Source organism: Protomyctophum bolini (genome assembly GCF_963924005.1).
Source record: "Protomyctophum bolini genome assembly, chromosome: 4".
Lineage (NCBI taxonomy): Eukaryota > Metazoa > Chordata > Actinopteri > Myctophiformes > Myctophidae > Protomyctophum > Protomyctophum bolini.
This window is the reverse complement of record NC_137865.1, coordinates 20,387,248-20,413,941: the sequence shown is the minus strand read 5'-3', so window position 1 is coordinate 20,413,941 and position 26,694 is coordinate 20,387,248. Positions and strand designations below refer to the sequence as shown.

The 26,694-nt window shown below is 43.3% G+C and overlaps 1 protein-coding gene across 5 annotated transcripts in view; it reads left to right on the top strand.

Moving 5' to 3' along the window:
• Window positions 1–12,654: 12,654 nt before the first annotated feature.
• kif21a (kinesin family member 21A) overlaps window positions 12,655–26,694 on the top strand; it is an 81,539-nt gene continuing 67,499 nt past the window's right edge. For all 5 annotated transcript variants that reach the window (XM_080761837.1, XM_080761836.1, XM_080761834.1 and 2 more), the window contains exon 1: window positions 12,655–13,044. In XM_080761837.1, the coding sequence (XP_080617963.1) occupies window positions 13,001–13,044 (44 nt within the window). In that variant the 5' untranslated portion in view covers window positions 12,655–13,000. The remainder of the gene's footprint in view (window positions 13,045–26,694) is intronic.

Below are 26,694 nucleotides of genomic sequence, written 5' to 3'. Positions count from 1 at the left end.
TGCTCTCAGAAAAGTGCTGTTAATTTATTATATGTCCACATATGGCTGAAACAGAGTTGTGACAGTTGTAGGGGTTATTAGTGTTCTGGCAATGAGATAATTTTGATCAGACAGCTGTTTCACCACATTATAACCGTACAATTTAGCCTGGAATGTGCGGTGAGCCCACAATATAGGCAATAAAAGCCAACACTTGACCACCTGGACTGAAAACACGCTTCTCCGCTTTACGGTCATACAACCGATACATACATAAGCTCAACTCAAACGTCACCACACATTATATCAAAAAATTGACCTAAGCCTAATTTTTACCACTTGAACATGAACGAATCCACAGAGAGGTGTTGGGCGCAGCCATTACTGAGGCGTACCATTATGCCGTGTTGAAAAAGTTACTCTAAGTAAGTCTAAAACGGCAACATATATTACCGGCTATTACTAGTTAATTATTTTTTAGGCCTGAGGCCTCATTCACACGTACCAAACACCAATCAAGAAAATGTTTGGTCATTTTTTTGGACCACCACAATGCTTTTCCAATGGGAGTCACATGGTTTGACCAAACATTTTTGTTTGATGAGGGGGGAGGGGCAGAACACCACCAGCAATCAAACACAAATGTTTGATGAGGCTTCGTACACACCTACACAACAAATGTTCGGTCCGTGTGCGATGTCTGATTGCTGTTCCAATTCATTTTCAATGGGAGTCACATGGTTTGACCAAACATTTTTGTTTGATGAGGGGGGAGAAATCAGCAATCAAACACAAATGTTTGATCAAACCATGTGACTCCCATTGGAAAAGCATTGTGGTGGCCCAAAAAAACAAAAAAACGACCAAACATTCCTTGATTGGTGTTTGGTACGTGTGAATGAGGCCTCAAACCATGACTCCCATTGGAAAAGCATTGTAGTGGCCCAAAAAAACGACCAAACATAGCTTGATTGGTGTGAATGACGCCTGAGGCTTCATTCACACTTAAGATTGCACTTAAGAACAAAAAAGGCACCCTAAGAGTGCTCCACAGTGTGCGTAGATTCTGTTCTTACCTACGAACAAATCACAGCTAAGAAAACATTGAGGGAATCTGATAGAACTTCTTAAGAACGGTTGGCGCATGAGGCTCATATTCTTCTATTAAACAAAAATCTAAATTCATGAAGCTAAACGTTGTGTAGTTGTAGAACAGTAGAAGCAGAGACTGTGATTCATAAGAGAAGGTTCTTGCATGAATGTGGACAACTGGTTCAACCTGGATTAAGTATAAGTATGTGACCAAAAATGAGTTTGACACCCTTAAAGTAGTGTATGGTATCAGAATCAGAATCACATCACATTACATTACAAGTAAGGTGGGTGAAAAACTTGGTTGTGCAGGCTCATATTGCAGTTAAAGGTAGAGAGAAAGAACATAAAGTGCATAACATAACAAAGTGAGTGCAAAATAAATAAAGTTCATCATGGGTGCATGTATACGACTATAGGCTATAGTATTTTAAATACCGTATTTCTGACCACAGTATTTTATGTGGATTTATTACAGGTTTGTATAATGTGGCTGTTGTTTGACAATGCAATTCACCAGAGTATGGCATCTTTTTATGAAGCAATTTTTCTGATGTGCATGTGTCCAGGTTTGTTTGTCCAGGATCTAATCTCCCAAACGGTTTCAGGACCAAATATCTTGTGTACATTGCCAGTGGGCAGTTTGAAATATTTTGATATTGTAGTTGGAAAGAAGTCAAACTAAGGTTTCAGTATGCAAGCTTAACACTAGACCAAAGGGCTATCCCTCTGGACCAGAGGAGATATTAGACTTTTGAGGCCATCAGGCAGAGGCTCTGAGCCACTCTGCTACACTCACCCCCCTTTTGACCTCCCACAAGGAAACCCGATCCGGGTCACGGCACCAAAGTAACACCTGGGATTCAAACTCGGGCCTCCCGCGTGAAAGTCCAACATCTTAACCACCTGGGGGAGATATTAGACTTTTGCCATCAGGCAGAGGCTCTGAGCCACTCTGAGCTACACTGACTTTGGGTTGCTTATTGGCTAGTGGCTACAGTAGAATCAATACTATACTGTACAGGGCCAAGACATGTCTTTCCCAGAAGGCCCTGGACAGTGTCTATACAAAAAGGCATGACAATTAATGCTATAAAGGACAGAGTAGATGGATGGTGAGATCCCGGAGATATCACGCATTCGCCTCAAATTGGCTTCCAACGACAACATAGACACATTGTGTCTTGACAGCTTGCCCATTCTTTATTGGGCTTGAACGTTTCCAGTATGAATAACTTGTCCCGTTCAATGGCATCCCTCTTTTCCTGTGCATCAGCCTCTGTCTCTTCCTGTTCATTGACCTTGGAAGTGTCCTTGTCATTGGTCTTAATCTTGTAAGATTTAGCAGTCTTGTACATGTCCTGTTTTTTGGCCTTTGACTTGTCTAGTTTATTGGACTCGCCTTGTTTATCGACAGTATACTTGTAATGCGGTTTGTCGGCCTTGGATGTGTCCTGTTTTTTGGACTTAGACTTGACTTGTCTAACAACTTTGTCAGTCTTGACCAATTTATTAGCCTCTGCCTCAGATGTTTCAGACCTATCTGATACCTTGGGGTTGGACTGGACCTGTTTAGCAGTCTCAAACTTGTCCTTGCTGTCATGGACCTTAGACAGATATTTCTCTTCTTCTGACGTGTCCCGTTTCTCAACATTGGACTCAACTTGTTCATCAACCTTAGACTTATCCTGTTTTTCGGCCTCTGCCTTTTCTAGGTCATTGGCCTTGGTCTTGTCCAGGTCATCGGCCTCAGCCAAGCCCAGTTTTTCTGCCTCTGACATGTCCCATTTATCAGCCATATACATATCCTGTTCATCATCAACACATGACAAGTCCATGGTTGATGAACAGGTCAAGGCAGATTCCAAGGACATGGACAAAGCAGAGGGCTGTTTATCAACCATAGACTTGTCCTGTACTTTGGGCCATTTATGGGGGTCCAGTTCATTAGCCTTGGACAGAGCCCATTCACTCAGCCTGGACAAGGTCGTTATTTCTGAAAAGTCTGTGGAGAATGACCTGGTCACTAGCCTCAGCTTTGTCATGGACAATTCTGAGGCCGATCCCTTAGACCGGTCCTGTTCTTCTTCGGTCTCAGCCTCACCCTGTTTATTAGCCATAGCAGTGTCCCCTTCCACCTTAAACATGTCCTGGTCTTCCGCTTCGGTGTTGTCCCGTTGACCGGGGACCAGGCTGAGGCCAATGACCAGGTCATTGGTCTTCGACCTGTCCCATTCATTGGCCTTGGACATCTTCTCTATCACCAGTACATTCAACATATACCTAATGATGGGGCAAACCAAGGAAAGGAGTAAATTGCTTCAGTAAAGTATCACATTGGCTGTTGTTAACTGATGACTCGGGGCAGGCAACCATAACCTATATAGCAACCTGTCATGCAAGTTGGGACTGGTTTTGGTATCTCCAGTCCAAATATGCTAATATGGATCCATATATGGTAATAGCAGCCAGTAACGTTGCCATATATACGGCAAGTATATTTTCATATCTCATTTGCCAAGAATAAGATACAAAATGTGTGTGTGTGTTTAATGTTAATTACTTGCGCAAGTACTGTGGTCTTGCTCGTACGAATGTGCGTATGCTCTGAGGTATAATATACTGATGTTGATGGTGATGTAATGAAGATATGTTGGGTGAATTAAAGGTAATATGTCTATGTAATCTGAAACCTATCTTTTTTTTACGTCACCATCGAAAGCCAGTTATACACCGGCATTGATTGGACTGATATTTAAGAACATAATGTGGTTAAAAAAGTATGAGACTATACAAAAATGTGTGGCACTTCTTTGGCCTACTGGCAGTGTAAAGAAAACTGGCACTGATTGTTCAAGTGATTCGTGAGGTTAGCTGCAGATAAACATGCAATCCTATTAAATATTTAAAAAAATATCTAATATTATATTATGTGAAAATAAAGTAGTGGGGGTAGTCATTTGGACTGGGACTACTGACAGTGTGCACAGGAAATGTGGGGGTTTAATAATGGTGTGGCTTCCACGTGGACCTCTGGCGTCATGTGGCAGTGCAGCCCACTCACAGTGCAGTAAAGAAATGCCAAGGTCTATGTGTACACAAGACAGCCACCATGGGGCATCCGGGTGCCACAGGGGTGGCGCTCCAGAGAACACAATTGGCCATACAGTGGTAGAGGTATAATGACTAAACTGAGATTAAAAAAATCACACCCCAGTGTAAAATGAGCGGTGCCTTTGATGGGCTGATCTAATGTATACCCACTAGCAAGTATTTGACGATGTATGATGATGATGTCTGATAATGATGTAGTGGCCCATGACGTCCCGAGAGGAATAGTAAGAGAGTGGCGACACGCTTTGATCTCGCTGCAAAGCGGGTGCCTATGGGCTATAGCTCCAAACATTGGAACTATCCCATTGAGATAGAATGAGCACTTCCGCATTCCATTGTTACAATGGGAGTCAACGCTAGTGTCGCCACTCTCACTGATGACGTCATAGTAAATTTGTTTTGCCATTCACTTGAAAGGGAATTGGGGGTGGAATAATAATGCATAAACACACAAACCCACAAGTAATTCCCATTGAATTGAATGGGAATTGGGGTGGAATAATAATGCATAGACAACACACAAAGCCACACCCAAAAAAGAAGGACAAAATAATGGGGGGGTAAAAAAAGACAACCACCGCAACATGACAGCAGGGCCAGCAACACTGCCAAGGTCTGGCCTTATGCTGGGAAGGGGAGAGTAGAAGGTGGTAAGTCAAGCCAAGGATGCTGTCTATTTAGAGGGGGGGGGGCTGGTTTACATAGGAGTCAGTCAATTGGGCTTGTTTGGGGCCTAGCCCTACGCCGTCCGTGGTCTTGGATAGTGGCCTGATAATGTTATCGTAGATAACGTTATCAGGCCGGCTCTATAGCTATAGGTTTTGCATCAGTTAGTGGAGGACTAATCAGTGGCCTCAGCCTTATCTCCTTCAGCAGCCACAGCCTCATCTTGTTCAGCGGCCACAGCCTCATCACCGATAGCAACCACAGCCTCATCTTGTTCAGCGATGTCAGCCTTATCCTCTTCGGTGGCCACAGCCTCATCTTGTTCAGCGATGTCAGCCTTATCCTCTTCGGTGGCCACAGCCTCATCTTGTTCAGCGGCCACAGCCTCATCACCGATAGCAACCACAGCCTCATCTTGTTCAGCGGCCACAGCCTCATCACCGATAGCAACCACAGCCACATCTTGTTCAGCGGCCACAGCCTCATCTTGTTCAGCGGCGACAGCCTCATCACCGATAACGACCACAGCCTCATTCTGTTCAGCGATGTCAGCCTCATCCCCTTCGGTGGCCACAGCGGCCCTGTCACCTTCGCCAGCCACGGACTCACCCTGTTCAGTGGCCTCTGCCTGAGCCCCGACCCGTTCAGTGGTCTCTGTCTGGTCCACGTCCCCTTCAATGGTCTCGGACCCATCCCATTCACCGGCCTCCTCCCTGTCCCATTTAGTGTCAGGCTCTTGTATAGGTTGAACAGGTTCCGTGTTGGTCTCGTCATTCACTTTAGGGGACACGACCTCATTGATCGCTTCAGCAGCCATATCCTCATTCCCTTCAGCAGCCACAGCCTCGCCCTGTTCAGTGGGCTCGCCCTCACCCCTTTCTCCGGCTTCCGCAACCCATTCTCTCGCCTCACCCTCCTCCACCTGTTCTCTGGCCTCACCCTCCAGCCATCCAGACCATTGTCTGGCCTCTGCAGCCCATTCAATGGCCTCACCCTCCTCCACCCATTTTCTGGCCTCACCTTCCTCTACCAATTCTCTGGCCTCACCCTCCTCTACCCATTTTCTGGCCTCACCCTCCTCTACCCGTTCTCTCTCCAGCCATTCAGACCATTTTCTGGCCTCCTCCTCCTGCCATTCTGTAGCCTCTTCCTGTTCTTTGGCTACCGCCTCCAGCCATTCTGCGGCCTGTTCCCGTTCTTCGGCCTTCTCTTCCAGCCATTCTCTGGCTTCTACCTGTTCTCTGGCCACTGTCTCCATCCATTCTCTGGCCTCTTCCCGTTCTTCGGCCTTTGTCTCCAGCCATTCTTCGGCATCTACCTGTTCTCCAGGTCTGGACTCTACATGTTCTCTGGCCACCGACTCCATCCATTCGGCAGCCTCTACCTGTTCTCTGGCCATTGTCTCCATCCATTCAGCGGTCTCTACCCGTTCTCTGGCCATGGACTCCATCCATTCTGCAGCCTCTACCAATTCTCTGGCCTCCGTCTCCAGCCGTTCTCCGGATTCTACCTCTTGTCTGGACTTCATCTCCAGCCATTGTCTGGCCTGTTCCCCAGCCTTTTCTAAGGCCTCTGCCTGTTCTCTGGCTGCCTCCGCATCCCGTTCTCTGGCCTCTGCCTTGTCCGGTCTTTCTGCGGCCTCCGTCTTGTTCCATTCTGTTGAGGACTTATCGGAGGTGATCTCAGACTCTGTCTGAGTGAAGCAGTCCTGCAGCTTATCTGTGTTGTACAGCTCTAGTATAAATTCTGTCTGGGTGGAGCAGTCCTGTCGTTGATACATATCTGGATGAAGCTCTGTTATACGTTCTGTCTGAGTGGAGCAGTCCTGCGATGTCTGACCGGGGATTTCCTGATTCTGAATCGGATGTGTCTTCACACTTCCCATCACCACATGCTGATTGATGGGCACAGATAAAGCAGTGGAGATGTGCATCGGATATGTCTTCACACTTTGCTTCAGCACACGCTGAATGATTGACTTAGATGTGATCTTAGGTGTGAACATAGGTGCGGTGTACTTGGATGTGGACAGAGATGTGGGCTTAGATGTGGGCTTGGGTATGACAGAGATAGTGGGCTTGGGTCCGATGGATGTAGTATATGCCTTAAGTGTGCTGTTTCTATATTTTGCCATATAAGCTTTGTACTTGTCGAGATCACCATTGTCCTTGTCATGTTTATCTTTGACCTTGGACTTGTCCCGGACAGGGACCGGTTCTAGTTCGGTTAGTTTGAGTTTCTTGTCTGTGTGCATGTTGATGAAACCAGTAGTATAATTCTTTCTCCTTTATCTTGCTTGTGTGCTAGCAGTTGCACATTATCACGTGATGATTCAGTTACATACAAGCTTTTATAGCCAACAGGCCGCGCTTTGTTGGACGTGTGTTGGTGGCTCTTTATATGGTGATATTTCACTATATAGGCTATGGTAATTTGTCTCCATATATGGTAGTGTAGCAGCTGGCCACACAACAAAAACAGCTGAAATTGCAGGTTGAACATGCAACGAGAAGGAATATTGCAAATTAGAAGGAGATGCTCCACAGATTAAATATCTCATCCAATCCCAATACTACCCGTTGACCCTACCCTATTGTACCCTATTGTACCTAACCCTGGAGCCATAGTTTGAAAGATGATATATATAAGAATGTGTTATTTAATGCTCACAAGACTTCATTCAATCAGAAAGTTGCACTTTCAAATGTGTACATTTCATGTAGATATACTTTACATGAAATATATGCAAAATCCTGGATATAAACATGCATACAGTACATAAGCCTATACAACTTTAAATGTATAATATGTTGTTTGAGTTGTTTGAGTTGGGCAAAAATGGAATCATACATAATAAATTGTCATTGTCATCAATTAGGCTACTGGTAATTGTTCACTGTGGATGTAGCCTACAAACTGCACATTCACACGAACATGACATGCGTGCATGGCGTGATTCGTGGTTCGACAGAAGCTCATTCACACTCACTCAAACACCAAGGGAGGTGCATCACTCGAGCATGAGATGATTTTGCATGGAAGTAGTTTAAAGGCTCTGTTTTCTTCATCTATGGTTATATTTTAGAAAGGTAAACACTGCGTGATTTGGATTACACTGTGAGCGTTGTTTACAAACCAACACATATTGATATCGTTTTGCAGTTGTTAATCGTTTTTTATACTTCGATTCATAGAGTATTTTCTTGTTTTTTTAATTCTTCGTTCGCTGTAAATGAACACAAACAAAAAACCTCCTTGTATTCAAGACATTGCATACCTTGCAAAATCTGTAGCCTACATGCTGTTGATTGGGCAAAATTACCATAGTGCTACTAATTGCTGAGAGATGATCTAAATACCGGTAACGTAACGTAAAACATAATATAGCATAATAAGTAAAACAAAAAAGATGATTGGATTATTCAGATCAGTTTTGTCTGTCTTTCTTTGCATGCCACTATAGCTCTCTCTCTCTCTCTCTCTCGCTCTCTCTCTCTCTCCCCCCTGCTCTCTCATTTACTGAAACTTCTCTGGACACAAACTGTAATTCTCTATTCTGTGGATTGCTACTAAGGAAAAAAATTGAATTAGGGCCTAAACAGTTCAATTTACAACCACAACAAGCAAGCTAAACTTAACTCTACTCCATTCAGCACCAGGATCTGTACCTGTGTGTAAACACAATACACACCATGGCCTGTAGCTTTAACAGTGGACAATGGCACATGTGTGTATGAATTGCAAGGTATTGCAAACTAAAAAGCAGAGGGATAAAAAAATTCCTTCATGGGCTGCAGATTTCCCTAGTCAGCCCCAGTCTTGTCCTGTTGTCCTCCAGTCCCCAGCTGTCCCATTAGTTGGCAGTCTCAGACAGTCCTGTTCATCAGCCTCGTCCTGTTCATTAAGCCTTCTCGGCCTTGCCATGGACCATGGACTTGTCCTGTTCATCAGCCTTGTGGTCCTGATTATGGTTCTGCAGACTTTCGCTTCATCAGCCACAGACTTTCCTTAGTCTGCCTCAGCCTTGCCCTGGTCGCCGGCCTCCGCCGTGACCCCTTCACTGGCCTCATTCTGTTCATCGGCCTTGGCCTCATCCTGTGCTTCAGAGTTGGCCTCAACCATTTCACCGGCCTCTGCCTTAATGTCCGGCTCACCAGAGTCCCACTCCGTTTGCGTGAAGGTGTCCTCCAGCACATTTGAGGTGATGACCGGATCTGGTAACGGTCCTGTCTGAGTGAAGGAGTGCTGCAGCTGCTGTTGCTTCACATGCGGACTGGGGGGCACAGATGATGTCCACATAGGGGTAGTATATGAAGGTTTTGTACTTCTTATCTTCAATTTAGGCTTAGTCATGGACTTACCCTGGTCATCAGCCACGTCCAGTTTATCAGCTTCCGCCATGTCCCCTTTATCAGCTTCTGCCACGTCCAGTTGATCTGCCTTGGACATGTCCCCTTTACCAGCTTCAGCCACGTCCAGTTGATCTGACTTGGGCGTGTCATCTGCATCTATCTTGGTCATACTCCATACCTCAGCCTTTTCACCGTCATCATCCTTTGTAAAAGCGGACTTTTCTGTTTGAGTTGAGTCGTCCTCTAGCTGACACTTCACTTTAACCTGCATGCTCTGAATGGGGCGCAAGGGCGACACCCAGATAGGTGTCATATATTCTGGCTCCTTAATTACGGCTTTTCTTCTCTTCGGCTTAGCCTTGCTAGATTTGTCCCAATTCTGTTGTTGTTCGTTCAAAGCACATTTGTTGCATGCACACCTTTCGCCCTTGGACTTTGGATCAGCCTTGGATTTGTCATGGACTGCCGATGGCTCTGTGATTGCTTTATCCATGATGCTGAAGACAGAATATAGTACAAATGTTTCCTATATTAGCAGTCACATAACAGGCTAGACATGAAATGATAACTCAGTAGATATCATACCTTTTATAGCTACAGGCTCAAGCTTTGTGTGTTGGTGGCTCCATATATGGTAATATGGGTCTATATATGGTACTATAGGAGTTCTTTATTCTGCCAAAGTCGATGTCGGATAAAGTAGTGTTCATGCTACGGGCCTCTAAAAGGCAACAGGCACAGCCTTTCCACATTAAATTATGTAATAAATGACCAAAATGCGATTGTTTTCTGGCCAAACGGAGCATTTTAAAAATTATAAATAGTATGTTTTTGTACTCCTGCTCATAAATACCACTAGCGCCGCTCATCTTCTGCTTGACAAAGAAGTGTATTAAACCTTATCGTTTCCTCATAACATTACATTGTATCAATTGTATTATCACAACGACATTATCACAACAGGCAGCATAAAGGTTTAACAATAACTGAGCTTTCAGTAAGCCGTGTCTTTTGTCATGATGATGATGTATAATGATGATGATGTCATAGGGGGTAGATATAGACACAAAGCCACACGGAGTGCTTAGCACCGCTCAAAATACTGTTTATCACCGTTGGGTCCAGCCCAAATAGACTCTCATGGGTCTGAAACACTCAAGAGTTAAATGAACCCTGCAAGCCAAACTGGCGGTCGTTGATAATAACAAGGTTTAAAACATAGCTTCAGAATAACAGAGAGTCTTAATGAAGGGTTGTCACTCTCTTTGGTCCTTTTCTCTCCTCAGGTCAATATTTTCTGCCTCGTCTGCCTCGTCAGCCTCAGCATCTCATCTAATCGGCCTCAGCCTTTCAACCTCTCATCTGCAGATGCCCTTCATCTGCCTTGTTCTGTTTATCTGAGGTCTTGTCCAGCTCATCAGGGCTGTGCTCTGTTTGAGTGGAGGTGTCTTTTGCCTTTGGTTTGTCTGAGCTGTTGTCCTGCTCTGTTAGAGGTCCTGTCTGAGTGGAGGAATCTTGCATCTGATGATGATTTACGTTGTTATCCTGCTCCTCTGCTGCCATGCTGCTGAATATAAGTGTTGCTTCTTAATATTATGTGATGGTGAAGGCAGAATAGAGTATAAATGTTTCCTATAATTATTAACAACACATAACAGGTTACACATAAAATGATAACTCAGTATACATATCATACCTTTTATAGCCACAAGGCCAAGCTTTGCATGCAGTGGTGGCTCCATATATGGTAATACAGCCCCATATATGGAGTATAGGATCTTATCTTCTTGGTTCCCTATAGCTGTGCGGCTGTGCCCCTTTCTATCGTCATGACATCGTCATGTAATTTTGGACAATTGTTGACTAGTTCAGCACATGTTATTACAGTATATACTGACAATATCCATCCATCCATCTTCAACCGCTTATCCAAAGTCGGGTCGCGGGGGCAACAGCTCCACCAGAGTGCTCCAGACTTCCCTCTCCAGAGCAACATTAGTGACTTCCTCCTGGGGGATTCCGAGATGTTCCAAGGCCAGTGAGTCGATGTGTTTCCTCCAACTGCGCCTTTGTCTGCCCCGGGGTCTCCTCCCAATGGGACGTGCGTCGAGGACCTCCCTAGGGAGGCGCCCGAGAGGCATCCTAACCAGATACCCGAACCACCTCAGCTGGCTCCTTTCCAGGTGAAGGAGTAACGGTTCTACTCCGAGTCTCTCTCGTGTGACTGAACTTCTCACCCTATCTCTAAGTGAGATGCCAGCCACCCGTCGAAGAAAACTCATTTTGGCCGCTTGTATTCACGTAAGAAATATGTATGCTTATAATTCTGTGAAGTTGCCCAAACTGTACACAGACACGCACACATGCACGCACGCACGAACGAACGAACGCATGCATGCACGCACGTGCCAAAAAGCCTCATCTTGAAAACAATGCCTTTCTGGTTTTCCTAAAATGTTTGTGTTATTTAGCACACCCAATAGTAACAGAATCCATTTAAAATCTCTTTTATCCATTCACTAGGGGTCGCACCCAATGCGTTTGCACAGCTTTTTGAAAACATATATAATAGGCTATATACCCACCTAACACCATGTCAAAATTCAAAAACTAGTCACCAAAAGCCAAATGTTTAAGTGGCCCCCAGCTACCATGATGGAATGTATGGCATTATTTTAATGATAAGTGTGCCATGAAAATAAATATATATTTGATCATTTAATGTGAAGCAGATATTGAGATTACATTTTTTTGTATAAAATTTATTTGATTAATTCGTTCCCTAAAATTACAGGCTGTTAGTGCTGGGTAATGGGTATTCAAAGCTCATTCATTAGAATAGGTATACGTTCCTTAGAGTATGGTACGTTCCGCCTTCATAGACACCAGATGGCGCTAAAGATACGTAAATACGTAAAAGCCTGTGCATTTTGTGCGCGTGTGTGGGTGCGTGTGTGTGCGTGTGACAGTGTGTGTGTGTGTGTGTGTGTGTGTGTGTGTGTGTGTGTGTGTGTGTGTGTGTGTGTGTGTGTGTGTGTGTGTGTGTGTGTGTGTGTGTATGTGTGTGTGTGTCGGTGTGTGTGTGTGTGTGTGTGTGTGTGTGTGTGTGTGTGTGTGTGTGTGTGTGTGTGTGTGTGTGCGTGTGTGTGTGTGTGTGTGTGTGTGTGTGTGTGTGTGTGTCAGCACGCAGCACCACAGGACTATTCATTTTAGTGTGCAGGCCAGCCTATACAAGACTGCAACAAGTTATACATATTATATAATGTACAATTATTGTTATTAATTGTTTTATTATGCAAAGCTGGGCTACATTTTGTGTGGAAACTTTGGAAAGAAGACGTCAGCTCGCAAGGCGTGGTTTGATGACGCATTGCGGATCGAGCGAGCTGCGAGGGAGAGAGAGAGAGAGCGAGAGCGAGAGACTCGTGCATTTGTCCCTGTGTAGTGTACTGATGCCGTCAGTGCCGTGTGAACGTGTAGAAGCAGCAGGGGGGGAATGAATGCACGCAACAAAACGCGGGGACAACATGATGGCGCACATTGCCTCTTCTGTTAACCGGTTGTTATGGTGATTATTATAGCTTCTACTGCTATTATTAATAGATATGGCGATGTTGAAGTCGAGGTGAGGCGTTGCTCGGCTCCGCTGAACCTTCAACTCGCTAGCCAGCTTGTGTGCGCGCGCTATAGTTTTTTTGAGATTCCAATGAAAATATTTTAACAACGCATTTCGGATTCATTTCGGCTTCCATTCCTCTCACGAAGAAAACAACAACTCCGTTATTTGTGGAGGAGCCATGACAACGGGCCAGGATGAGAGCACTGTTCGAGTGGCTCTGAGGTAAGCGACTCTTGACTGCACCTTGCATGCAAGTTAAGTACAAATGCTGCAAAAAAGCATATTGAAGAATATAGGATTCCATAATTATACAGTGTTGCAAGGCATCAATATCTTGTTTTGAGTGCTGCGATATGTTCATTGATAATATAATCATGTTAATTGCACCTGTCACTGGTGTGCTTGATCGAATCGATCATGCAGCATTTGTTGATGATGGCCAGCAGTAGCCTTGGATCAAGACTATATAATTATACGGTCTATGCATTTCATCGTTTTTATCATTTTGATATCTACGATACGAAAGTCAGACTCGATAAAATATGATAGTATAGTATTGACCCAAGGCTGGCCAGCAGATAGAGACGAGTCCCATGATCTCCCATCATGTTTTGAGCTGTAGCACACTATTGACCCATTTCCAGTCAGCCGGCAATAATGAGGATATTTTGGCATGCTGTGGGCCTCCATGACGCTGTTTGTCTTGAGGTAGCCTACTACTTGCGGTCTTGCGCTGCTTTTTTATTTGTCATGACACAGCATTGCATACAGTAGGCCTACAGCCCCCCGTGGCGATGCAAGGTGCATAGGCGGCGGGGCATAGGAGCCGTTTTTCTGCCAGCCCGTGTTGACATAAAGACGGATGAATGATATCATCTTTTGTAACGGCTGAAGAAAAAGGTCAATGCGTCGCGATGCATGCAACGCGTTGATCGTTTGTAGCTCAGTTCTTTTTTGGGGGGGAAGTGACACCGTCAACTACGGCGGGTTATAGGAGGGTTTGGGAGTTTGTCAGAGGGAGGGAGGAGGGTTGTACAGTAGCCAGTCCTCAAGGCCTCCTCACCGGGGACATAGCGTTTCACTCTCCTCCCGTGTGGGCAGCAGCCAGCCAGCCATCCTTCCATCCATCCATCCATCCATCCATCCACCCCCTCAAAGACTCGACTGTTTGTTGAGCGACGGTTAATCGATGAAAGAAAGTCCTTCATAGACAGCTAACTGTCCAAAGGAAAGCAACCGTTCAGAGCTTTGTTGCACTGTGCTAAATGTAGTGCTTTGTGTTTTCAAACGAGACTGGCTGAGCTACTCAGTCGGTTACTTTACTTAGTAATGTTGATTGAGGCTGTTTTTTTTTTACCTGATTGAGACCAACACCCATTTGTGATTTTGAGGTGCCAACACCATATCTATGGTGCCCACTGCCCACAATGTTTAGTTTGTTTTGTCAACAAACTAACCAGACTCAGGTCCATCATCAGTTCAATACTGTAGGCCTACATGTGTGTTATCGATGTGCCACTGTGTTGAATGAAATAGACCGCTCCCTGGTGATGTGGCACAGTAACAGGCAGGATGGGCAAGACAGCTGGCATCTGTTTGTCTCTTTCTGTCATTTTCCTCTGTCACCCTTTCTGTCTCTCTAGTCTCTACATGCTGTCTTTTGACCGCCTCTCTTGTTTTATGCAAAATGTGGGCATGCACATCAGGTTTTACTTGAAGCACTCACATTTTGCATCTATTGAAAAAGATAATTGATCTTTATAATGTTGCAGGGTTTTGAATTCCCATTGTGTGGGTTTGGGTGTGTAGCTCTAATGACCTCACATGTTTCCAGTGCTTACTGTCAAGTGCATTTTTACACACCCTTCTATATGTGTATTTTGGAGCCAGTCTGATTTGACATTTGAGTATACAGACATTTCACTGACACGCTTATAACTGTGTGTGTGTGTGTGTGTGTGTGTGTGTGTGTGTGTGTGTGTGTGTGGCATATGCTTGTGTACTGCTAAAGGACACACTGGTAAACCTAATGGACTATATTTCCGATCACTAGTTAAAGTAGACAACCATCTCCTGTCCTTTACCTGGTTGAACTTGCTCAGGGACACAGGCCATGGCTGCGGGGCGAACCGGGGACCTTCTGATCCCCAGAAGGCAACTCTGTCCATTCAGTTATGGCCACCCTTGAATGTTGGCTATCATGTGCTCAAGGTAGTCATTTACAATGATAGGTTCATTGCTGAGGTTGTCACATAACTACTTAAACCCATATGCACTTAGTTGACTGCATAGGGTCCCCCAGGGTTAGTGGGAAAATATTTTACAAGTTACACAAGTTCACAACAATTTGTCTATTAAAAAATGAAAATTCAAAGATTAAAAAAAGGATAATTTGAAAAACAAAAGCAAAACAGGAGGGCTTAAGGGCTTATTCTGGAGCAAGGCATTGAATCCCTAGCAAACTTCAGATGGAGGTGTTCTCTGTTGCTTAGCCCTAAACATGGAGACTGGCAAGGTTTCCCTAGAGGAAGGGAATCCATAAGTAAGCCTTGCCGAGCCATGAGCCCCATATTATAATAGGGCAGGAGCCTATCTCCTTTTAGCGTGTGGCAACTTGATGTACAAGTACACCCCCTGGACATGATGTACAAGTACACTCTCTGGACATGCCACTATTATGACGCAGGGACTTACCCAAATCCAACTCTTGATCAAGGGTTGAGCTGCCTGGGAGGCACTTGTTCCCATTTGTCAGAGTCTTTGGTATGACCCGGCCAGAGCCATAGAGTTAGACAGAGTTTCGCAAACTCTGTTCACTTCATGGGGCCAGTCCAATGGCGGCTCTTCTACATCTAGACTTATATTGAGCATGGGGATAACTGGAAGTCTACGGAATGCATTGGAGTCTATGGGCTCACGCAAGTACATGAACCACGTAGCTGGGCTGTTATCTGCCCCCTCAATATTGCAACTCTTCTATTAGATGGCTCTGGACCCGGCCAGGGATCGAACCCTTACCTCCCAGTCCCAGGGCGGACACTCTAACCACAAGGCCACAGAGCTTTAAGGTTTAAAAAGATTCAGTCTGATGGAAACGGTGCTCTTCATGTTTCACAATGACAACATAAAACACTAAACGAGGAAATGGGACATTTAAATAACAGTGCAATTCACCTAAATGCCCCTGTTTATCTCAGATAAGTTTAGTCCCAAGGTTTAGAATACATGCTTTTATTATGGTCAAGTCAAATTGGTTTGAGCATCTCGCAGAGAGCGGTCTCAGAACTGTGAAGAGACTAAATAAGCACAGATGTGGAGGAGGCAAAGCTAGAATTACAACCAAAGCACCACCGAGACACAAGATTACAGAGAAACCACTCAGGAGTCAGACAGTCAACGAGCTGTTGCATCCTCTATCCAGCGCTGTGAGCAAGCAGCGCTGCAGTGTAAACAAGCATGATGCGTCACAGTTGTTCCAGTGTGACTATACTGACAGGATGAACAACAGAATCAATGGTGCTGAATGCTGATGAAATGACCTCTGATGAATGAATACGAAGAGATATAGAACAGACGTTAATGGTAGCTTGAGGTTCAGCTGTCCATTTGAAGTGTACGGCAGCATAACACATCCCAGCAATCGTCAGTTTTGTTGTAAGAATCAACTGTGTAGTGAGAGCAGGTACCCTGGGTATAGTCTGTTTGTGCTGTTAGTGTCTGTGGGTCCGTGGCTGACTCCTGACCCAGGCTGCTTGGTTCGGCGGAGCTGAACAAAGCAGAGGTTCTGGGGAGGCTTTAGTCTCTGTCAGACCTTTTGTGTTTGACCACTGCTGCCATGGGTGACAGGCACACATCTGAGCTCCTCCTCTCATCCATATTAAGTATGTATTTCATTCCGAATCAGTGAGCAGTCTGAGCACTGTTTGGTATCGAATGTTAAATGTATAAGCCTTTGGCAAAGGCTCTTGACAACATGATCAAAGTGCAATTAAATAATGTTGAAGTTTCTAGATTGATTTGTCAAAATTACTAACCAGTAGGCCTAGTATAGAGTGTCCAGACAATAGATGTGACAAATAGTCCTGTAGTGTGTAGCATATTATACAGTACTACATATGTCCGGAATTGTTTGCCTTACTCCAAAGCCCTTATTTCCCCATAAACCAACTTGGGCTGGTGGGCTTAGTATAGACCCCTGGGGGACTCTGTTGGTTCAACTAAGTACAGTATAGGTTTAACTTGGTGGTTAAGTGATTCATTTTTTCCATTAGCATTTTTATACCCTTCAACTGTACAGAAACATCAGTAATCAGTAAGCAGGAAGAACACTCCACCTGCTTTGAAACAACTTGGAAGTGGCCAACGTGTAGCCTACAGCCTGCAGGTTTTCATTTGAAGCTAAACGATCATGTCATGTCACTTACTGGTAATTGCAAAATTACTTCCAGCGAGTTGTAGAAAATCACAGGATGTGACACGCCTTCTATATTTGATCCACATGGCTTGTCTGTCGTCACCTAGAATGTCAAGCAGAAGCGGTGGCATACAGTACAAACTCAGTGATGTAAATAGGTTTTCTATGTAATGAGTCCCGGGATGCAGGGATGGTCTTTTAGATGAGTCCCAGGGACATTTTATGAGTCTCATTTCAATGACGTTAGGAGTCATATTTTGCCATTTTTACAAATTGCAGCATTTAACTCCCATTTCATTTTTTTTCATGACTATAATGTGGTTATATTCATGTAGAAAACTACAGAAATTATTATTATAACTAAAGCTAGCAAAATAAACTAGAATAAAATACATTACAGTTAGGGATGTCCCGATCGATCGGCCTCCCGATCGATCGGGCCCGATCACGTCATTTTCAAAAGATCGGGATCGGGAAAAAAATATCGGGAAAAAATTATTTATTAAATATAATAATTTTTTTTTTTATTAAATCTTTTCTTAATTGTATTTAACGTTACAGAAGAAACGTGACCATCTATAAGTCTTAAAGTCATCCTCCCGAGTCTTTAGTTTTGTTTTTTAATACAGATTGGTTCATAATTAATAACAACAAAACATCCTCCTCTCGAAGCAGCCTCTTGCTGCTGCTCCTAGGAAAACTTAGCGCACGACAGTGACGTTGGCCCTAAACAGCAGATCTGCAAGCTCACAAAGAGTTGCTTTCGCAACGCGCTGTGATCTTGTAGATTTGCTATTGGGCGACGAATGGCGACGTTCGTGTAACTTGCGTGGCTAGTAGGCTAATAGCAGAAAGCTAACGACAACAAGCGGCAGCGGCTGCACTGAAACAACCGACGCTTAAAGCGACTTTTAAAAAGAAGGAACCACAGAGAGAGAGAGAGAGAGAGAGAGAGAGAGAGAGAGAGAGAGAGAGAGAGATGATGAGGAGAATCCAGCCCTCGCAAAGACCACTCGGTGGAATAATTATTGATCGTCATACACAGAGACACACACAGCGGAGTAAACTCGAATCAACAGGCTTCTAAGCACCGTCTTGTTCAGATCTGCTTCTGCATCTGCACTCGCTGTTTGAGTGCTAAAAAGGGAGAGAGAGAGCAAAAACAACTCGTTGTTGTTGCTCTGTCCACCCGGAGCAGAAGAATATTCCGTCTGAAAAGTCCCAACAAAATACTCTATGTCCAATCCATGACTGTAGATAGAAACCCTTCTTCTAATAATATAAGCATAATATCTCATGCAGAGATCTTTATTGTAAACTTTTGTAAATGTTTCTGTACGACACGGCACTCTGCTGTGAATCCCTCCTCTCCCCAGAGAGCTCTCCTCTCCTCCCTGCATGTGCTGCGACTCTGCACCACGTGTGAGCGCATAGGTGCATTATTTTTCCCTTGAACATAATGATGAGGCACATTAAAATAGCAATATAAGGTTTTTTTCCCCCCTTTAAATAATGAAAAGGCAGAAATGTCTAATAAAATAATATATGCTAAAAAAAGAATAAAAGATAATGCTATAAATAAACTTTTTGAGTGGTGCAAGCCAGTCCCTTGGACTTATGTGTGTGGGTGCCTGCCTGGCTGGCTGGGTATGAGCATGAAAACGGCATGGTTGTTTTTCACCACCTGTGTGCAACCTAACACACCACAAACACATGCCCATATTAACTGTATATGATGATTTCGTGTGTGCCAGTACAGTACAGTAGAGGGTACAGTAGAGGGACCGGCACACAGTAACTCTGTCATTTCTCAACCGTTTCGGACACGGGGCGGCAGTTCGGAAGCGTTTTAGTCCCTTTTTTTTTCTTACTGCATTGCCAAAATGTATCTGATTGGGAAGAATTATCGGAAATGATCGGAATTGTATCGGGAGCAAAAAAAAGTGATCGGATCGGGAAATATCGGGATCGGCAGATACTCAAACTCAAATGATCGGGATCGGATCGGGAGCAAAAAAACGTGATCGGGACAACTCTAATTACAGTAGTGCAGTAGTGCATCCCGTGGATGCAGAGGTCGTTGTTTTATTGCGTCCCTTAAGTATGAACTGTGTTTTGGGATGCAAAATGCACCCTACAGTATTTTAATCTCTGCAAACTGTCAGCCTTGTTGTTGGCATTATAGAACAAGAGAGAGCAGACAAGTACTCCTAGTAGTTGGTAGTGTATATATTCACCAACCATAATACTCCACTTGTTGCTTTGATGCTTAAAGCTTGTCTGCCATCACCCTGAACATCAATTATACCTGCCTGAAATAATAACCTTAGCAGGCTGGTTCAACCAGAACTGTTACAGAACCACCCTTCCCTTCAGTGTTGACCTAACCCTCAATAACAAACAATGGTGGTACATTGCACTAAGCAAATAAAACGTCCCTCCAAAAACTACAATATATTGTAGTCTGGAATGTATGCATGCTGTGATGTGCAAGGCGCAGTCTGTGCAGCTTGCTGATTGCACATTATGTAAACATAAACTATGTTTATGCCAGGGCTAGCCGGGCTAATGCACACCCAGGGAGCAAAATGTCCAGAGTGTTGTGTACCTTTTGACGGAGTTTGGAAGAACAGGTCGACTTGTGTTGAACTAAGCTGGGGGAGGTTAAAGGGTTTGCTCAATCCCAAGGCAAAAACCTCAAGCTCCTTAACCCAAACGTATTACACACAACAACACTGCGACTCAAGGTTGTATAATAGAGAAATGTGTATATATATATAATATATTAAAGGTAAATAATCAAAGAACAGTGGCATAACAACCTCAACAGTAAATCTCACTGCTGTCTGGCAGAAACCTTTTATCTCTTATTGTATGATTAGCAAATTAATACCCTACCCTCCCATTGAAGTAGAAAAAATGGCTGTACGAGCTTGTAGATCGGCTATTTTAGATTTTCAGTCAATATTGAACCAATGTATAGTATTAACAAGAGCTTGAGACTAAATAACTATTTGAGAGAGGATTTTTTATTGATTTAAATATTTATTAACAGTTTGCAGAATTACAGTACATTTCAAGCACAAACTCAATACAAAGACTGTTAACTGTGAGTGGACGACCCAATTAAGCATTACACTTGTTTACAACAGGGTCCACCTTGTTCAATTCATCAAAACATTTAGAGACGTACAAATAGACACTTCTATATAGTTAAAGAACAGAACAGGAATTCATCATAAAGGAAGCAAAAAGGGAAAAGAAACATATACAGTGAGGGAAAAAGGGGGGGGGGAGATTCAGATTTTACAGGGGCCAGTTTCGAATTGGAGTGTGTGTGTGTGTGTGTGTGTGTGTGTGCGTCAATTTATCAAAGGTGCAGACGATTAGAAATCAGCAGAGAGTGATCTATTTTTTGAGCGGTGCAACCACTCCAAGGAACAGCTTTGTCCGTGTTCACCTATGTATGTGACGTTCACCCGGCTATGTACAGTATGTGTGAGCATCATATAATGAGTACCAGTAGGGGCGCTGTTGCCTGCTAATGAGAGAGAGTGAGAGAGAGAGAGAGAGAAGGAGGAGGAGGGGGGAGAGAGAGAGAGAGAGAGAGGGGAGTTGCACCACTCGGTTCACACGGGTGTGATTTTTTTCTTTTGCCTATTGCTTCAAACTATTCAGCCCATTGTGGAGCTTGGGCGGCTCTGAACATGTCAACACAATGCAGAGGGAGTGGGTGGAACTGCCACATCCAATTAGAACTGAGAGCACTCAGTGCACACACATGTGATCATTTTCAACTCTCTGGTTAAACATACTCATTGGAAGGGTAACGGGTACCGTCGCCCATAATCCTTCTCACACTTGTTTTTTTCCCCCGCCAACTCATGCCGACCGATTGGTGCGGTTGGTTCTCCTATTCAGAAGGTTCTTCTATTCAGAAGAACCAACCAGTTTAGGAATAAGGTTAGGTTTTGGCTCCAATTTACTCAGGTTAAGGTTAGGAATACAGGCTATGTTTAACCGTTTAAGCATCATTTACTTAGTTTACTTTAGGAATACCAGGCTGAGCAGTTCTGCCGGTGTACGCCCGGCATGAGTTGGTAAAACACAGATGGTTGTCATTTTACAAAATAATGTCTTAATTATTCATATAATGGGCAGTAAAACAAAAATAATCTTTCAATTCACACACTATGTCTCTCTGTCCTCCTCAGGAGTACCAATGAATCTACCCGTTTCTAAAGCTAATGTAAATGGTAAGGTCCCAGAATGCAGCTGTGCACAAAAAGATCTCTTTTGGATACATTTTGTGAAACATAAGGTTCAGGGCCATAATTATTTTTAATAAGACGATATGTTCTTAGTTTTGGTTTGTACCATAAATCAACAGCCCAACTCTCCTTATACCCAAGGAACATATAGTTCTGTATTTCATGAATATTACAGGCAGCATAGTCTATTTAAATGAATGATGAGTGGTCATGTAATTGATGAAGAAGTGTCACTATTCTGGGGTCGAACATTCAGAGAAGAATTATACGAAGATAATTCTTTTTTACAACTTAAGCATGACTCAATGTAACTTTATCACTACCGAGGCAGATCTACAAGGACTTTGCCTTGAGCGCTAAATAGAAGGATTGTTTGGAACTTAACCAATATCACCTTTGAATAGACTTGGCTCATAGCTGATTAGACTTGAATAGCTCACAACATAACTGACCTTACTTGGCGTTGTGATGGGTAATTGGCATTGACACTACTACCTTGGTATCATCGTTTTTTCCTACCCGATGTCGCACCAGTGAGGGGTGGAAGGGCGAGAGCCCTGTATGCAGATTCAAACACTGCCTTATTTACTACAGCAAACAACCTTTACAATTGATTTAGTTGCCTTATGTTCAAGATTCATAACCGTCCAGACGGCCCCCAGCCCCTCCCACCCCTCACTGGTGCGAAATCGGGTAGGAAAAACAGGGACACAGGGTAGAGTGGTGTAAGGCCATGGCAGTGGAAATCGCTGTCGGGCTTAATACAGTTATTTACACCATGTTGTTAATTGGGTTCAATAAACTCAAGCAAAAATTCGGCATTTATGTTTATCAAATGGTCAGAAATAAGAGAAAAATGCATAGATTTACGCTCAAATCAGCTAACGGACTCATTGCTTTTACTGTTGTCATGCATAGTCACTCAGTCCCCAAAGGGCCATTCTGCACCAGGACAAAACCTGAATGGTAAAGGCCTTTGTCAATAGAACCCTGTAATGCAGTCGTCTAAAAGAGTGGGGCGTGGTTCTCAAGAGCTTTCGCTCTTTAGTAGCCACACTTTTCTTCCTAGACTGATGAGTGTTGTGTTCCAAGACACCGCTAAGCATAGCCTACACTGAAGTCGTCACCGAAATAGACGCAGAGCGACCACAGCGTCACTGAAAGTCCTCAGTTATCTATATATCATGACCTCTGTGTGAGGAGTCAGCACATTTCTGACAGACGCATCCACACCAACGCAGAAACCATGCGTCCCCCCCACTTGCCACCACGTGTAGACATGTTTATGGCATGGAATGGAGGCTATATGTCTCCTACTGTTGTGGGATGGTGTGTTTACAGTTTACAATTCGATCTGATATATGTGGCTTTACTGGACCTCCCGTAAGGCCTGTGTGTGTGTACCCGTGTTTTAGAAAAATAATAATGGATAGTGGTAGCCTGGTAGGCAGTGGTTTCCCAAGCTTTCTGGTGTTTGTTTATTTCATTTACTAATGCCAAAAAACAACAAATTGTAACTGCTTATAAGCTCTATAGCTTACACAATTAGCAAAAATGGCCAATCTAGAAGCTCATGTTGATGTTCGGATGATGCATTGTGATATGCTATAACCGCTATTTTTTTAAACTGGCACGGACAGAAAGCAAGCAAGCTGACACAGGATAAATCGGTTGTAATTGCATAGTACAGTACTACAGTACAGTTACTCGCTTTCAATCCATGCTCATGAAAGCAATTCGCTTGTTCTGTTCTTGTCTTTGTCTTTACATGCTGGACAGCACTTCCCCCTCTCGTAATTGTTTTCTCCGTCTCTTATGTTCCTGCTCCCTTTTTATTTCAGTACCATACAATGTTCTTTATCTTTACAATCTTGCTTTTCCTCAAGATACCGATCAACTGGCCTGCTATGGGCCCTGCTGTGTGGACAAGGTTTGCACCTCATCTTATGTGGAGGGGAGACCATACTACAAATAGGCTATGGATGTAACTTAACTTCCACCGTCGTCAAACTGCCAAGAACAGCATCAGAAATAGATCTCAGACGGTCACAAATAGCACGGTTTGCTTGTTTTAGTGAGCTGTCACCTTGTTATTTATTGCTCCAGTCTATATCTGCAAATGACTATTAAACGATGTGTTTCCAAGTACAGTAAGGAAGCATGCTGCCGCGAACTAAGGGTAGCTTATTATTATTCAGTGCTTTTTAGTTTTCACACCGCCAGGCAGGCTTGAATGTCTGACCCTGTGTCTCTTGACTAAAATATAGGCTACGTATAGACTGTGTAGTAAGCAGTGTATGCAAATTAATCCCAGTCCACCTGCTACTATCATGCCTGCAGCTGTCTGGTTCTAATCTGCATATCCATGAAGTGTGAGCAGTTTGTGTATTTGCATCAGGTGTGAGGAAGGATCCACCAGACAGTGTTATTAACCTCGCTCTGCCAACCAAGTAATGAATGATACATTTGGGCCGTAGCTAGAGAGAGACAACTGCATCAACACTGCGGCAGGTACCGGGCCAAGAAACTGTGAAATTGTTTAGGTTCAGCAAAGCCCACAAGCACCTGCATTAATCATGTCACTGTTACACAATGATCACTGGCAAAAGATAGCAGTGCAGTTCTAGGGCTGAGAAGAGAAGAGTACTGCCGAAGCAGACAACCCGCAATACTCCAGGTTAGAGAAACAAATCTTATAGGTGCAAGGCTCAATGATACATAAGAGAATAAAGAATGGTGCATTTATATAGCGCCTTTATCCGGTGTTATGGTGTGTGATATATTTTTATGGATCTTAATCTTACCAACAGCAGGATGCATCCACCACAACATCCACTGTCCACAGGCTGTTGAGAGCCACTATTTCATGTACAGTATTAATTTGTGACAGTTTCCTTACATATTATTAACTTAGTTTTGGCTGTTAACAATATAAAACAATCAAGTTAAAACAGGCACACAGACAACGAGAAATAAAGCAAAACAACAACAACAAATAAATATGTATTGATTTTGGTTCACAACTCTGTTCTGCTAGCGCCTGTAACACTCCAGTTCTGGTGTGATGAAAAAACTAAATGGAAGTGAAAGTCGGCTGGCTTATGCTGTCTATGTTTTTAGGATCCTAATATCCTGGATTCTTCTTCCAGGCTGAGTTTTTGAACAAAACAAGCTTGATTGGCTCATTTCTATAAACAATATGATCGCCGGTTACAACATTTACAAAAGCATTTGCGGGACACGTTACATGGCGTTTTTTCACTTCCTGTTTCTCAGTTTCCGAGTGAAACGACTTTCAAAATAAGACAGTTATCATTGCAGTGAACGGTGGCGGTTCTGGAGTATAAATTCAGCAATCAGATGGAGGTGATGGCGGCAGGCGAGTTAAGTCGTAATCGAGGCAAAAGTGATCACGGTATTGATTTGTCATATCTCCAAGCCCTTTTAGAGTTTACATTAAATCTTCCCAACTAAACAGAGACACAAATGTTTAACCATAGACATGCGTTAACTTTGTCATGACCCAGGCTCTTCTGGCACATTATAACCAGTTGTGGAAGAAGTAGACAACTTTCTTTACTTAGTACTTACAGTAAGTAAAAGTAGCAATATTTCAATATAGAAATACTGTAACTTACAAGTGAAAGGCCTGCTGTATTGTGACATTCTACTTTAGTAAAAGTGCAATAATAGCTGCATATATCCTAACCTTATCTCCCGACCCATTATCTCTGTTATCTTGTTTCCTTGAAAGCTGTTGGCCAGCCATGTTTTCAGGGCTGACCTTAGTGTCACTCCCTCCCTGGGCCACTGGCCCGTTGTTGACACAGACAGAGATGGTACCCTGTGTCAACAGGACATGGCTGAGTGCTGGTGGAAGAGGGCAAAAACACCATCCATGTGCATGCTTTGTAGTTGTCAGTCACCACGACTGATTTCAGTCATTTGCATGAGTTTAAAGAGTATACGAGTGGGTCAGAGTAGCCTTAGAATGTTCTGTTGCTTAAATTGTAAACTGTCTTTCATAAATGATAAGTATAGAAATACACTTTAACTCCACCTTAACTATCTTTCCTTGGAAACTAGAGACAGCTCAACTAACAACTCAAAAGTACGCTCTCTGGTGGAAAACCAGAGGGAAAAAGACTTGAAAGGAATGTTCACACGGACGACAGGTTAATACAAGGATCTTTAGTGAATTCTTCGGTTCTTACAAAGTATGTTACACATGAAATATGTGACAAGAATGATGGAATATGGTAGGAGAGAGAATTCTCCGTACCGCAAGAGCTTCTGAACACTGTTACATCATTTTACAATAGTATATATACAATTCAATCATGTCATGTTTTATCAGAATGCAGTGTCACTTCTCCATAGGTCGAACAGCGTGATTAGGGTCAGGCGTCATCAGACGCCAGTCACGCCAAACAACAGAACATGTTTTTGACTGGTAATCATGTTCCATGATTACGGATTCTGTTGTTCACGGTTTATCTCATGGGGTGAGAGTGTCATTTAGGTCAAGTTGTTTCCTCCAGTTTGAATCAATCTGGAGTGGGTGACAGCTGATAATAGAATGAATGAACATGCAAAAACAAGAGGTCCCTTACTCGGTGACAGGGCAGTCCTGTCCACCCGAGTGAGGACAATTTTTAACATTACATTAATATGTGAATCAATAAAATATGAATAGAAATATCTATCAAATCCCTCATCTTGATCACAGATTAGACCATGTTAAAAATCAGCACAAATATATATTTTTTTCTTTTCAACTAGGAGGCTCCTTCTCAGTTTTACCCCCTAGCATCATCTGTATGCTGGGTTTTGTAAATGATCTAAAAGTGACCAGTGGGCAGGCACAAAAGTACTTCAATACAAATCATAATGGCAAAAAATAATACTTATCATGATTAATAACTTTAATTAATTGATTAATTGATTAATTAACTTCAATTTTACTTCAATTTTACTTCAATTTTACTTCAATTTTACTTCTTCAATTTCAAGGACTGTATATCTACATAAGAGTGAACAAAATAGGCAAATGTATCATAAGTGATGAGGCAGAAAACACCCATCCACAAACTCTCCTTCAGATGCCACCATAATCATTTATACCGGGACCTGTGTGTGAGTCAGAGAGCGGCAGGCCTCTCTGTCACATTGACCAACCTGTCTGGT